Source organism: Periplaneta americana, chromosome 15, assembly GCF_040183065.1.
Source record: "Periplaneta americana isolate PAMFEO1 chromosome 15, P.americana_PAMFEO1_priV1, whole genome shotgun sequence".
Taxonomy (NCBI): Eukaryota; Metazoa; Arthropoda; class Insecta; order Blattodea; family Blattidae; genus Periplaneta; species Periplaneta americana.
The window spans coordinates 120,327,895-120,345,115 of NC_091131.1; the positions used below are offsets into that span (position 1 = coordinate 120,327,895).

At 34.7% G+C, this 17,221-nt stretch overlaps 2 protein-coding genes across 5 annotated transcripts in view; both read right to left on the minus strand.

Moving 5' to 3' along the window:
- Nucleotides 1-17,221, minus strand: part of Rpn13 (regulatory particle non-ATPase 13) — a 625,061-nt gene that overhangs the window by 359,692 nt on the left and 248,148 nt on the right. The gene's annotated exons all lie outside the window — the stretch shown is intronic.
- AGO1 (protein argonaute-2) overlaps nt 1-17,221 on the minus strand; it is a 235,727-nt gene that overhangs the window by 34,294 nt on the left and 184,212 nt on the right. For all 4 annotated transcript variants that reach the window (XM_069848071.1, XM_069848073.1, XM_069848074.1 and 1 more), the window contains 2 exons: nt 13,136-13,242; nt 1,833-1,962 (listed from right to left, as the gene is read on the minus strand). In XM_069848071.1, the coding sequence (XP_069704172.1) occupies nt 1,833-1,962; nt 13,136-13,242 (237 nt within the window). The remainder of the gene's footprint in view (nt 1-1,832; nt 1,963-13,135; nt 13,243-17,221) is intronic.

Consider the following 17,221-nt stretch of genomic DNA (forward strand, 5'->3'; position numbering starts at 1 on the left):
TCACACATAATTCCTTGCGAGTTAAAGTGTAATATTATTTTTGGTGTGAAAATTGAGGAGCGTTTTTGCAAAAGTCGATAGATGCAGAATTTTTCGAAAGTGAGTTACATATGGATATCGTATATTTTATACATCCGGAATCAATCTATGAAATAAGATTTACCAAAACTTGATTCATACCGTATGTAAAGACTAGCAAACCTTCCAGGTTTTTTTCAAAACTCGATAGATCCTGTCACTTAGTGTAATTTCTGTAAAATCTTGATTTCTGCATCTATCGACTTTTGCAAAAACGCTCCTCAATTACGTTGTTCGTATGTGTAATACCGGCCTTTATTTCGATTAAATATTGCAAAAACGCTCCTCAATTACGTTGTTCGTATGTGTAATACCGGCCTTTATTTCGATTAAATATTGCGAAATTCTTGTACATTCATTTATGCACGATTCAATAATTTTCAGTTGCACCGCACGAATATTTAGATATGTTGAAATTACAGGTTATGTTTACTGTACCAGCTGCCCCTTTCTGTCTAATTTTAGTGGTCTCCAATACCCTGCCACTACATATGTATGTTATGTCATATGGAAATTATAAGTTATGTCTAACTTATATTCCTATATTCGGAATTGTACATTATAATTAAACATATTCGGAATTGTACATTATAATTAAACATAATGTCATGTATGACACCCGTCACAATCTATTTGTCTGTATTTTAATACTACAATTGAGTAATGAATTATTGTATTTATCTACTACCTAAGAGACGAAATAACACAATCGTACGTACACTAATTTCATAGGAGTGGTATGGTAAATTTTTTATCTACAATTAAGGAAGGTAGATGTGCTAAATTAAAATTACAATATAAATTCGTTTTTATTGAACCTCAAAATAGCTTCCATTCTAAACTTAAAATGTTGATGCGAACAGATTATGTTAACACGTAAGATTCTCTTCACATAAAAATAACACAGTTTTGTAATAATTTCTGCAACATATTATGCAACAAGAAGCAAATGGAACTTATGGACACATTACACTAAATAAAGCTTAGCAATGATACGCAATAAAGTTATAATATAATATTTCACTTAGCTCCATACACTGAAATAGAAAACCTGATTACAGCCTGGTCTAGATCGAAAAGGCATTGACTGTGCCGTATTTCGCTTTGTTGTGAAAAGTTGTGTAAACTGTGAAATGTTCGTTATCGGTTGTAATAATTGTAAATGGCTAAAATACAGTAATTTGAATAATAATATGGGACAAGGAGACGTTTGTGGTTCTATAAATATTGTAAGAAAAAGAGGTCAGAGTTATCCTTCTTCCGAAAGATCCAGGAAGGTGAGTTTATAAAATATAATATATACTTTATGAAAATAATATATGAATCTTATGTATTTCATATTTCAATAGTGGAAGGAAGGTGTTAATTTTTTCAAAAGAATACGATATCGAAAGTACAATACATTTTACCGTCTGCTGAGGAAAGAGTCTGTGATGAGGCGATAGTAGCGATCCTGGTGGTTAGCAACTATCTATGGATGCGTATTTCAACTGTCTATGTTTGCATATTTAGTAAGTATTGAGCTTCGTGACTGTATATAGTAGACTGTGGTAATATGTACAAAATTTTATAAAATTAAAATCACATATATCCTAATAAAAACTACATTGTTTTACTTATTAATGACAGGTATACGAAAATCAAGATAAATTTCAAAGTTGAGAATTAGGAATATCAGTGTTTAAGTTCAGAAATTGTGTAACATCTGTAATGACCAGCTTTTGCTGCAACTGTATTTCATTACACTTACTTACCTGAATACCTTGATGACTACACAAATAGAAGTCAAACTCTGTTGGATGAGTGATGCCCACATCGACTGTTGTACCAGCTGGAATATTGCCTGATTTACCTGATTGCTCCTTCTTGTCAGCACAAAATAACCTGAAAATATAATTCCACGAATGATATGTGCTCATTTCAATTGTGCTTTCATAATATAAACTCAGACTTGAGCATCTGAATTTATTTTCTTAAAATTTACACTTCAACTCTTGTATACATAATGCAACAAGAAGATACTAACATTCAGGAGTATTAACACTGAAACAATACATTTTTAAATAGATTATGGTCAACGATGCTTTCTTTTGACATGGTCGTGTGTCGATGTTTCATTTGACTATGATTTATTTCAAGTCAATACACAAATCAGAGAGTGAACAATATTTTGTCCTAAAAATTGTCTCCATAAAATCAAGAAGCAATGATTTTTAATGCATACATGAAAGAGCATTACAACAGTTATTATTCACAACTGTTTAAAAGTATTTAGAACTGACTTCTGAGTGAAAACTGCAGCACTGCTTTAAGGACATGAAGATTCTTTAAAATACATTGTAGCATCAACTGCAACACAAGACTAGATAACTAGATTATCTGCTGAATCAATAGATATATTGGAATCTCCTGTTTGTTCTTTTCCCACACAAAATTAATGGTACTGTGTAAATGACACACTTTCTCATTATGCATTCTACACTATAACTAATAAAACTGCTATTTACGCAGATTCGTGTGGAAACATATGCAACTACCATCTGACAGATCTATCTTCATAAAAATTCATAAGCGTTCCATCATTTTCACACACTTGCGTCAAAATGATCATTATACTTAACAAATTAAAAGTGCACTCTCAAAATAATTCATTGGAGGAGGAGGGGGGGAGGAGTGGTTCGGTTCTCTACTATATAACTGTTTCCCTTTGGGGTGAGAGTCTGACACAAAATGGCTTTAAAGAGAGAAGACGACTGTTTTCGAAATAATTATGATACACTATTTTAACAAGTTGTCAAGAACTTCTCTATATTGGTTGGGTACTACTAATCTTCTGCATTTTCAGAGAAAGATCTTAAACATTTTTTATGACAATACACGATTATCTTCATGATATTTGCGCATACAAATTTGATGTCACTGTTGTTTTATCTAAATTAGCAATTATTGCAGTTATTATAATTAGAAAAACTCGTGTAAATGTGATACTTGTCTTAGGCTGGAATTCATAGTCGACACTTTCGATTAAAGTGTCCTTTGGAAGACGCAAAGTATCACTTTTCCGTTGCACAGTCGATACTTTGGTGCAAAGGATCACTTTGGATGAAAGTGGACTTCCAACCACACTTTGAGCCGAAAGTGGCACTTTGTATAAAAATGGCGGACGTCTTGGAAGTTGTCGAATTATTAGAACGTGTGGAAGAGATGGCACAATTAGTGGACAATGTACAAATTAGAGATAGGCCTAAAGACAATCCCGTGGAATTTTATAATGATATAGAATTAAAAAAAAAAAAAACGGTTCCGATTTGATAAAGAAACTTATTGAGACTGCTTATATTTTCGATGACTCGTTGACAAAAACGAATAATAGACATTTGCCAGTGCCTCCAATAATACAGTTATTGACTGCATTAAAATTCTATGCTACAGATATGTACCATACATTAATATATATAATATTATAGTTCAGGTATTTCTGTAGTAACATTCGTATATTTATAACCTCAATTCGATGAAGTGATATGTAGGTAGATATGCCTATATAACCTAATTTTTATTACTGAAACGAATTTTTTAACTTAAATAATATTAAACTAACTTCAATCTAATGTAGGCATAATTATTTTAAATTAGCATTGAGAGACCACACGTGCCTGCCTTCTAAGCAGATTCCATAATTATATTGGGTTTAAAATGATTTTGATTTTTGTTGACTACCTGTATTTTGAGATAAGATTTATCTTGATGTCGATATAATCACACTCTACTATATACAGTCACGAAGCTTGAGGTGATTTTTTGCAAATCTCGTGATAAAGCGCTCCAAGCGGTTAGCAACTAGAAACAATAGACTGTCCACGGTCGACTTTGGACTGAATCGTATTTCCATCGAGTGCTAGCTCGTTGCGTATTTTACATTGATGCTTGTGAAATGTTCGTTATTGGTTGTAATGAAAATGTTACTGGCTTAAATACAATAATTGAAATAATATTTTACTAGAGACGTAGAAAAATTAAGTTCGTTTTAATGAAATTTATTGATCACGTTTTATTTTCAATTCTGGTAGTATTATTATTGCTTAGGCCTACTTTTTTTCAAAGGATATGTTTTTAATTATAGCTGTTAATTTTGTTATTTTTATTTGTTACTTTACTAGAGACGTAGAAGAAGTCTGTTACAATAAAATTTATTAATCACGTTTTATTTCCAATTCTGGTGTGATTATTATTGCTTAACCTCATCCCACTTTAACTACGTAAGCCTACACTACAAGTACCGGTACACATAAGTTAATCCATTAATTCATATTTCCATTATTATTGTTGTAAAAGGAAATGCAAATTAATATTTATTGGTTTCATAGTTAATTTCGCTATAATCTTGAATGAGTGAAGCGATTATAGTAAATTTCAGTTCGTTTTGCACAAACAAAAATAATATTAACCTATTTCTTGCAGGTACCTTCGAGTTTATGGTGGAATTTAATATACTTCATTGAACTAATAATTGACTTTATGCATTTAATATTTCAATAATGGAAGGAAGGTGTTAATTTTTCCAAAAGAACACAACGAAAGTGTAACATATTTTGTCGGCTGCTAGGAGAGAGATCTGCGATGATGAGGTGATAGTAGCGATCCTAGTGGTGGGCAACTATCCATGTTTGCATTTTTACTACATATTGAGCTTCGCGACTGTATATAGTAGACTGTGATATAATCATTACTGTTTTGATACCGGTAATATATATTTTCACGCCGGTAAGCAATACATCTACTGTCTCTAGTTCATGTGCAGTCATAACCTCACCATGAAAAGAGATCTCATACTATTAGGCCTATTTTGTTTTGCATTATAGAAATATTTGGCATTCAAAATATTCCTGAAGAGCAGGCAATAATGGAAACGAGAGAGAGAAAATAGTAGTAATAATAATAATAGCAGTAGTAATGTGTTTCTCACATTCTTTTTTTTACTTCTATTCACTATTCACGAAAAAGACAAAAATTAAAATAACGGAAATAACACGATATATCAATAAAGCAGATACGTATAAAACCTAACCTAACGATAAAAAACACACACACACACACACACACACACACACACACACACACACACACACACACACACACACACACACACACACACACACACACACACACACACACACACACACACACACACACACACACACACACACACACACACACACACACACACACACACACACACACACACACACACACACACACACACACACACACACACACACACACACACACACACACACACACACACACACACACACACACACACACACACACACACACACACACACACACACACACACACACACACACACACACACACACACACACACACACACACACACACACACACACACACACACACACACACACACACACACACACACACACACACACACACACACACACACACACACACACACACACACACACACACACACACACACACACACACACACACACACACACACACACACACACACACACACACACACACACACACACACACACACACACACACACACACACACACACACACACACACACACACACACACACACACACACACACACACACACACACACACACACACACACACACACACACACACACACACACACACACACACACACACACACACACACACACACACACACACACACACACACACACACACACACACACACACACACACACACACACACACACACACACACACACACACACACACACACACACACACACACACACACACACACACACACACACACACACACACACACACACACACACACACACACACACACACACACACACACACACACACACACACACACACACACACACACACACACACACACACACACACACACACACACACACACACACACACACACACACACACACACACACACACACACACACACACACACACACACACACACACACACACACACACACACACACACACACACACACACACACACACACACACACACACACACACACACACACACACACACACACACACACACACACACACACACACACACACACACACACACACACACACACACACACACACACACACACACACACACACACACACACACACACACACACACACACACACACACACACACACACACACACACACACACACACACACACACACACACACACACACACACACACACACACACACACACACACACACACACACCCCCCCCCCCCGTTACTCAGTTAATTATAGAAATGAAGATCTAATATAAAATATTCTTTCTCTGTGTCTACTTACTTAAAGCCCCAAAAGGTTTCACTTTCATATCATCAGTGTGTTGCATTAACTATAATAATATTTCATTTTTAATGATAATAATGTCATCAAACATTCTTAAGTTTTGTAGTTCTTAATATCCAATACACAGCTGTACTCATGTATGTTGTGGCTTTCATGTAACTGTTTTCTTAACAGGCACCAGTTTTTACAATGTGGCAGTTACATCAGCCGACTTAAACCCCCAGAAATAGAATCAAATGCTAAAGACAAAAAAATGGATTACACTACTTTCCAACCCAGATATAATCCCCCAGAGACCAAGGAAAACAGCAGTTGCAGCCTTCAGACTATTGACAAATCATGACTGTCTTGCAAGTCATCTCTACAGAATAGGTATCTCAGCTTCACCAATGTGTCCTGTGTAACGACCCAGCAGAAATGAATGAAGATCACTTGAAGACCTGTGAAGCATTAAGATCAGAAGAAACTACAGTTCAAAAGTATTGGAAAGCACGACTGCTCATGGCTTCATTGCCAGATGCAAGGCACTAGACAACAACAACAACATACACAGCTGTACTCGGAAAACTACAGACCAGAGAATCAGACCTGTAAATTATTTTTATACATTGTCAAAAAATTACACAAATGAAGATAGACATATTGACATTATGATGTGAAAGAATCTGAGCCATCTGAACTCTGTCAGCAATCCTGTAGGTCATGGCCTTCTTGTAATAGTCTATTGTTTATTGTAGTGTGTGTTATTCTGAAATGCAATTAATTAGTTCTCAAAACTGACGAAAGATGGATTTTGGAAAATAGGAAAATGATGTAAGAAAATTGACATTTCACTGAAAACTACTATTTTTCTGAAAAACTTTGGGTTCCAAGCTTCAAAATGAGGGGATCATTTATTAAAATCCATTCAGCCATTTTCCCGTAATTTCCATTACCAGTTCAAATTATATATATATATATTATATTACTAGTGGCTTGTGCAGCAAATGCTGCTGCAAACTAAGTTCGTTAGACGTTCAAATAAAAATTTTTCAGATTTATTTTCAATGAAGAATACTTGTCTTTTTGATAGTTATTTCCTTCCATAATAATGAAACATACTCCCTCTCAATGGATTTTTTTAGGCCAAATACTTTTTCTTGAACCTATCCAACTTCAGTTTTTGACTTTCAACGCGAAAACGCAAGTATCAATGTCAGGACGATAGCAGTAGCTATTTCAGGTCATTGTGGATTGTACGCAAAAGTTAAAAAATTGTCAGGTTTGCTAAGCTTTCGAACAATACCATTTTCGTATAGCTGCTGCATGTAGAACTTGAAATGTAGAGCGTAAAATCATTTTATCTTACTAAGAGATCTTGCTGAAATGATCTGGAGACTACAAAATTTTCTAGGCCTCTTATTTTATCAGTAAGTAATACCTTTTTATCTTTCCTTAGGAACTGTAATTTTTGCGCTCTCTCAAGCCAATACTGAAGACAATGACACATATCAATATCTACACCACACCGCCATTAAGTATATGAAAAAGACCCAACTCCACTGGTTTAATAAGTATAAAAATATTTGATTTTTAATAACAATATTATTATCTTACTTAATTTTTGTAGTTATATACAGCAATCACTCAGTAAATTATAGAAATGAAGATCTAAATTAAGATATTCTCTACATTTACTTACATAACCTCAAAATGTTTCACTTTCATGTCATCAATATAGCATCAATATTATGTACCATTAATGAAGAATAGACGCATCATGCTATTAACTACAATAATATTTAATTTCTAATGGTAATAATGTCATCAAACCACCTCAAGTTTCGTAGATTTGAATATCCAATACACAGTTGCACTCAGAAAATTATACACTACAGAATCAGTTTTTAATAACAAATTGAATTGAGCTCTAAATATGTCAGCAATCCTGCAGGTCATGGCCTTCGTGTAATAGCCTATTGTTTATTGTAGTGTGTGTTTTGTTCTGAAATTCAATCAAGTCGGCCGTGATTCATAAAATTAGTTCTCAAAACTGACAACAGATGGATTTTGGAAAATAGGAAAATTATGTAGGAAAATTGACATTTCACTGAAAACTACTACTTTTCCGAAAAACTTGGGATGCCAGGCATGAAAATGAGGGGTCACTCATTAAAATCCGTTCAGCCGTTTTCCCGAAATTTTCATTACCAGTTGAAATTATATATATATATATATATATATATATATATATATATATACTGCTCAATTATCAACATCTAATAGACGAAATATGTTAAGATTTATTTCGTCTTGAGGGATATATATGAATCGAATTCCACTTTTGCAAAATCTGATTTCTCAATGGTTGATGCAATAAAACGATAGTTCGAGGAATGATGAAACCGGGAAAAAATAGCATTATTCATATGAGACTGCTTTCAGGACAAAAGAAAAAAGGACGAAAAGGCGGGAAAACGCCGATAACGAGAACGATGCATCGAGGTTCCACTGTATTGATATTTCACTGTGTAACTATGGATGAGATTGACAGTTTAAGAGAAAATACAAATAAAAAGACAGATGGCCACACAGCATGCCACAAACCATTTCTTCGGCATCATGGATGATGAAAATAATCATTTTCGTAAAAATTTTGAAATCGACTCTTCTTAGTATCACAATATCATCAAACAGAATCAGTAAATAAATCAAAAGGGAAAAGATGAGAAAACATACAAGATAGATGAAAATCACTAAGTAATAAACGAAAAAAAGAAGTGGTGGCTCACTTCAGACTAACAATAGGTCATGACTACCTGGCTGCACACTTGAATAGAATAGCATACTCCAATCAGATGGATGCCCTATTTGCAATACTGATGCTACAATGAATTCAAACTACCTCCTAGCGTGCTCTGGTTTAGATATATGCTTCCAAAGTCTAGGTAACATTTGTTAATTATATTGGGATGCTAGAAATTGTATATAGTATTAACAATTTGTAACATAGACTATGTAAAATAATGTAACATTATGAAAATGTATTTATTCCATTTGTATCAATTTGTACTTGATTTCTTGTCTTTACCGAGTTGTTGTATGTAATTAAAATAATTTTATAATTTGTAAACTCAGTATAGGTAATATGTAATACTACGAATCTCTATCTTATTTCTTTTAATTTCTACCTGACTTGTGTTCTTAATCTGTAATTTATTATGTAGTAAGGTGCCAGATATGTAAAGGATTAAGTTCCAATAAAGCCATTTGTAACAACAAGTATCACAATATTTCTTATAAATTAACTATAATCAGAAAGTGAAGTTGATAGTTGTCAAATCATTAGTTCACGAAAATCATAGGAAACGTGCCTTAATTTCTTGATAGAGATTTCTGTTGCCTATTGTCAGATGCTACACAGACCTCTTTGACACTGATCATGAGCACTGGAAGATGTTGGCGAACATGGCCTTTCTATGTTAAAATTAATGTCTTAGATCAACTCTAATTTTTAATTTTTATAAGCTTCCTCAAATTTCGAAGTTGCCCATAGACAAAGCATACTAAGTACACTTGGTCAAAATGAAACTGGCCGGCATCTGAGAGACTAAGTTTGAATCGGGTATTTCCGTGAGCGCTCGGGACAGCCAAGCTTTGTTCGAAAGATTGCGTATATTCTTGTAGTAATTATAATGGGAAACACAACTATAATCTGAGTCAGTTTACTTCATACCCTAAGGGTGAAACCTAACAATTTTTCCCCCATTACTACATATGAAGACATTACAAAAATAGCCCTAGTCATTTTTTATGAAATTGAGTTAAGGGCACATTTGCTACTATTTCAAATGTTTATAGACTCCAAAAACGACTCATGTCAGGTGAAATAGTCATAAGGATAAACACCAGTTGTATGGAAAAAGCTGACACGTTGTTCTATTTATTTTTATTGTTCTTCTGAAAAATAGCAATTTTGACAAGGGTTGTTTTTGTAATGTCTTTATATGCTATTGGATTGTGGTGATTTTCTAGTTTGCAGGTTGAATTTTATTTTGCCAACTTACTGTTGGCAGCTGGGACAGACTGGAGTTCCATGTACTAGATTTCTGAACCGGTTACTGGAAGCTAGTGAAATTTGAACATACTAAATAATTAATATCAGTATAATATTAATACATAATAGTTATTTTATGTGTTGCGTTGTGGTTATAATTCAAAACTATAGCCAGGTAAGTGTAAATAAATATAACATACTTGAGTGTGATAATGCAAGTGAATTTCTTTCGTGTTTACATTTTTATTACAATAATGTCAAAATGAGGAAAAAGTATGCCAGCGACTCCACCAAGAAAGCATAAAACGTGCGTGAAAGTGGGGATAATTTCCCCTACTGGTGTTCTGTTCTTTCAGAGTTAATCGAAAGAAGATAATGAAGAAGGAATTATGCTCACGGAGACAGGAATTATAACTAGAATAGCAAAATTATAAGGAGTAAGTATTCCTAAGCATACATTTCATGGTGATATTCGGTTTTCGGAGTTAGTAATAATAATTTCATGTGGTCAAACAAAATACATTTTTAAGTTAGGTCTCGTGAATCAATTGTTTAGTCAAACCAATGATTTTCATATTGCCAGACAAAATGCCTAACATGCTGATCCCTTTCTCGTTAGTCTGCCTACGAAAATGTTACAAATTATTGAATTATTTAGAATAACCTTCCAAAATAATGATAAAGTATGTTGTTGTATGTGAAAAGGTTTATTAAATCTACATACTTAGACTTCAACGAACAAAATTTGAAAACACAATCTCAAGGGGAAAAAATGGAAGTCTCTGCATCATAATCCACAGTTGATTCCCGATTTATCATGCAAATCGTCTGTAGCTGCATTTAGATTGGCAACAGGCCATGACTGTTCGGCCAAGCATCTGCATAGAATTGGAATATAGGGTAAAGTATGGTAAGTAAATAAGTCATTCAGTATGTAGGATCGTGATTTTACTTCATATGATGATATCTAGTAACAGTTGGAAACACTGACAAGACGACAATATTTGTTGTTTAGGAACTGTTCTCATGTGACCCTTGCTATATTTATCACTAAAATCTTCCGAGAAAATAATTCATATACGAGATTTAAAGCAGACAGATTGTTCAGAATGTTTAAACAGTGAATACTGTAACACAAACACTATACATAACAGGTTCGCAAGTGGAGTATGTCCATTGCTTGTTACAATGCCGTTCTTACTGCAGTAGTACTCTTAGCGTAGTGGTAGTGCATTAGCTAAGTGTTCGTGAGGTTGCAAGTTCAAATCTTCATGGAGCTACTAAACTTTGTTTTGCCTTTTAAATGCATCAGTGAAAATATAACAGGTTTCCGTCATTTTTTACTCTTAGAATATTTTTCACTTTATTTTTTTCGTGTTAACAGAAACTTTTGACGCTAGATGGAAGCAACACTAAAGACGACAATTAGGGGCTTTCATACTAAAATGTTGTGTTAATTATTCTATTAATCTCTGCTGCTTTATACTCTATTGACTAAGGAACATTCAGTAAATATGTTGATGGTTAAATAATTGGCAATAATTAATTTGCAAGTTGTGCTACAGGGAATATGATTATTATACTAATCTAAATCTATGATCTTCAGGGCCTAAACATAGTAATTGTAAACAAAAAGGAAAACCATAATTCTGATGACAAAAAAAAAATCCTGATTTCCTGGAATTATAATCACAAATTTTCACCAATTTTGTAATTATGTGTAAGTAACATGAAGTAACATAAGCAAAATTTTTTGACTATATTACACTAAAACGAGTTGTAAAAACTGCCTGCATAGAAGTTAAGTAGCTTAACCACTGCTCCACACCATGCATGCTTTGGAGATATTAAAATGCTGTGTTAATTATTTTATTAATCCCTGCTGCTTTACACTCTTTTGCCTAAGGAACATTCCGTAAATATGTTGACAGTTAAATAACTGGCAATAATTAATTTGCAAGTTGTGCTACAGGGAATATGATTATTATACTAACCTAAATCCATGATCATCAGGGCCTAAACATAGTAATTGCAAACAAGAAGAAAAGCTATAATTCTGATGACAAAATAAATTCTGATTTTCTGGAATTATAACCACAAATTTTTACCAATTTTGTAACTGTGTAACATGAAGTAACATAAGCAAAATTATTTGACTATATTACACTGTGTTAAAAAAAAAAAAAAATCCACTACAGAGATTCGACTCAAGCTGTTTGCATAGAAGTTAAGTAGCTTAACCACTGCTCCACGCCAAGCATGCTGTGAGGTATCCCAAATCAGCACCTTGTATTATGAAGTTAACGAAAGCAGCGCACGGAGGTTTACTGTAGTGAACTGCATGCTCATCCGAAGGGACTTAGTAGACCCACTACCTCTGCATCTTCTAGTTCATATTTTTCTCTCTAATATGGAATGGTAGATATATAAATGCTATGCTTTTCCTGATGCACTTAGAAGTGCAAGGCTGGAATTGATGGCTTTCAAACCTGCTGGTTGGAGCTGGGTCAATAATGTAACCTTCAATGGAAGTGTCCGGAGTAACTACAAAGCCTGCACATAGTCAATTTCATAGTTTGAAGACTTTTTATAGTTACCTCTACAACTGTTTTCAAAATTTAAGAGTTTCCTATATACAGTGAATTGAGAGTGAACATTTTCCAAACCTTGTGTGATGTCTTTTCTGTACTACAATGAATGTGATGCCTGGTTTGTAGTCTCCTTCTAACTTGATACACGCTTCTCTGATTGCTGTCAATTCATGTTGTAAAACCTGTCAAAACCAAAATATTACAGCATATATTACAGTGTACATAAACTATGCACGAGTTCTTCTTTGTAATGCAATGATACATTACAATTATAAAACTAATCAATTTTGCATTATACTGAAAATTTCAAATGCCAATAATAACGAGAATGGTTTTCATTAAAAAGAAATTATTGTATTTCATGCCAAGTTGATACATACCATACTTTACAATCATTAAACCAAAAGACGAACAATTTATGATATACAACATCTGCAAAAGAATCTATTTCACATTTTCACGAAATTACACGTTTTCAGCATTGTTGTTACCAAAATAATTGTTTTCAGAATTCCATATGGATATATTTTTTCTTAAATTAATAGACTACAGTAATTTTATTCATATTCAGTATCTATAAATCAATTCAACCAGGAATGATGTATATGATACAATATTCATTTTTACTATAAAAATTATTAACTTTTATTTAGTTGTGGGGCAAATCCTAAATTTTCTCGAATCTGAAAAGGTTCTCATTCTTGAATCGTTCACATAATAATAATAATAATAATAATAATAATAATAATAATAAAAATAAAAATAAAAGAAAAGCTTCAACTTGAAATTAAAAGTTTTTAATTTAAGCGAAATTTGGAATCTATATTCAATTAAAGATACATTTAAGAGTACGGTTAAAAAAATATATACCCATATTTATTCATATTATTAAGGGGAGACAAATGAAATTTTGTAAATGAACTCTTGAGTTTTGAGGTTCATTTCCATTTTCTCAACGTAATTTGACAAAGAACATTTTTCATATTTTTCTTTAATAAGAAAAGTTCAAAAATCTTTTTAAATTAAAGCAAGTGTACAGGGGGCAGGGGAGAATTACTTCAAGATTTAATGCAGATAAACATTAAATAAGCAACATTAGACCTAAATTCTTTCCAGAAAATTAAGAAAAATAAAAAAGCGTTTATTTTGGAGTTAATAAAAACACTGAATACTGAACCCTTTCAGAGCAATCTAAAAAAAAATCAGAAACTTTTAATGGAGATTTTTATTTAAAACAAACACTGAACTCTTTCAGAGCAATATAAAAGATCAGAATATTTCACAGAGATTTTTATTTAAAACAAACACTGAACTCTTTCAGAGCAATCTAAAAGATCAGAATCTTTCATAGAGATTTTTATTTAAAAACATTAGCATTCGGACTTGATCTGGGTCTACTTCGTTTTTTTATCAGCTAGATATCTGATGTACTTTAATAGTCTTTCTGACATTATTGTCGATGGTGGTATGATTAAGAACTTTTGGGAGTGTTTCCTCAAATTTTAACATTTTTTGTTGCCCTTTCAGTATTTAAAGTAGTTTGCAGTTGATGGAAGCAGTGATTCTGCTAAGTAAGCATTTATTTCTTCTTCAGGAGACGAACTGTAACTCTGCTCACTGCTGGCAGATGGTATCATCATTAATTAAGAACAGTACCAAGTCTATATAGAATAGGAGGGGTAACATTACGAGCAAAAGAACTAGCTAGATATAGAATAGACTTTGTGGGAGTACAGGAGGTTAGGTTAGATAGGAATGGTACATTGCAAATAGGAGATTACATATTATGGGAAAGGAAACAATAATCATCAATTAGGAACAGGATTCTTTGTTCATAAAAGAATCAGTAAAAACTGATGCAGGACTTCCAATAACAGATGGATCATCAAAGTCTTCGAATGGGGAGTGAATTCAAGCAAAGGACTTAAGAATGAAGCTGGGATCAAAAATGGGATCGTGAACTTTCATCCTCCAGTTCTTGAGATCTGGATAAATGATTGACTTTCAAATGTTTTCACACTACAGAAGTAGTATACTACCCCTTTCCTCTGGATATTTTTGCAGAACACACATTGTAATTCGCATAATATTCACTACCTGAAAATTGGAAATAGTTCAAGATATTTTTGAAGATGCTTGAAATGATGTCATATTACAAATTGACATTAGTTGCAGGTTATAGGAGATGCAGTAGTTGTGTGACAAGCACAAATCGCTCCTAAGTATGTGTAAATACTGTGGTTAGCGATAAAAACTATATAGGAGCATGAGAACCATACGAGGCCTGTCTAAAAAGTATCCGACCTTTAGCCAGAAAAAATATTTCAAATACCTGACGGGGTTGGGACCCTAATCCCCTTCAAAGTAGGCCCCTTGTGCTTGCACACACTTAGCCCACCGATCCTTTCACTGCCGGAAACACCTCTGGAAGTCCTCTTTTGGAATGGTGTTCAGCTCCGTCATCGCGTTCCGCATTATCTCTTCTCTACTCTCAAAACGGGATCCTTTCAGTGGTGTCTTCAATTTTGGAAACAACCAGAAGTCGCAAGGAGCCAGGTCTGGAGAGTAGGGAGGTTGGCGAACGGTTGTAATTCCATGTTTGGCCAAGAAAGTGTGGATCAATTGGGATGAATGTGCGGGGGCGTTGTCGTGATGCAAGTGCCAGTTGTTCGCCGTCCACATGTCTGGTCTTTTGTGCCGAACTGCATCACGGAGTCGCCGGAGAACATCGTGATAGTACTCCTTTGTCACCGTTTGTCCTTCCGGTGCGTATTCATGATGCACAATTCCATGGACATCAAAGAAAACAGTCAGCATCACCTTGATTTTGCTTCGCACCTGCCGCGCTTTCTTTGGCCTTGGAGACTCGGGATGCTTCCATTGCGACGACTGTCTTTTTGTTTCTGGGTCATACCCGTACACCCATGACTCATCTCCAGTTATCACGGTGTTCAGAAACCCGGGATCAGTGTTGGTGGTGTCCAGAAGGTCCTGTGCAACGTCACGACGGAGGTCTTTTTGTTCTGGGGACAACAACTTGGGCATGAATTTCGCAGCCACTCGGTTCATGTTCAAATCATCACGCAAAATTGCATGTGCAGAATCTTTACTCACTCCAACCTCTTCGGCAATCTCCCGCACGGTCAAACGACGATCTGCCATCACCAAATTTCGCACCCTCTCAACAACAGCTGCACTCCGAGCAGTTTGGGGCCTGCCACAACGCTGCTCACTCTCCGCTGATGTGCGGCCATCTTTGAATCGGTTGAACCACTCCTTAATTTGTGTTACACCCATCGCATCTTCCCCAAACACCTGCTGAATCTTACGAATTGTTTGACTTTGAGAATCACCAAGCTTTTGACAAAATTTGATGCAGTATCTTTGCTCAATTCGTTCAGTCATCTTGCGAGAAAACTAAATCCGACAAACACTTAGAACAGCACCTTACTTGGCGACCACCAGCCAGTGACTGGCACAAGCGAATGCGGTGAAAAAATTCAAGCATGCGCATTACGGTTCCTCCTTCCACTGTACACAGTGGCGCCGCCTTAGAATCACTACTTTGCGCGGGAAAATTTAAGGTCGGATACATTTTAGACAGGCCTCGTAGTGAGACAAAAATTTCGTTTAGATAATGCCGAATGTAGACTGAAAGTATGTGCAAGTAAGACACTGTGGAGAGCTGAGTAGAACTAGAAATAGTAAGCTGTAGACTGAGTAGCAATAAATTTGTGTAATTGGTAGACAACTTGAGTCATGTTCTCAAAGAAGCATTTGTATACTCTGGCATGAGTTGCTACTGTTGCTAGAAACCTCCAGATCTATTGAGAGTTAGTTTTGTTTCTCTGATTACTAGAAAGTTCTGGAAGATTCCGCTAGATGGCATAATGAAAACAATGTGGCATTCTACTGAACGTCAATCTTTCAAAAATGTCAAGGAAATTAAAACTATAATAGGCCACTTCCAAAGTTTTAACAGTTTTTTCGGTTAGGATTCGAAAGATTTGAATGACGAAAAAAGCACGAGGATTCGAATATATAGCTCTTGCATCAATGCCGCCGAGGAGTTTCATATCACTGGGGTTTATAATTCAGGTGTATTGCTCTTAAATGAACAAGTTCCTAACTTACGAAACCCTTTCTTTAATATGAATGCAC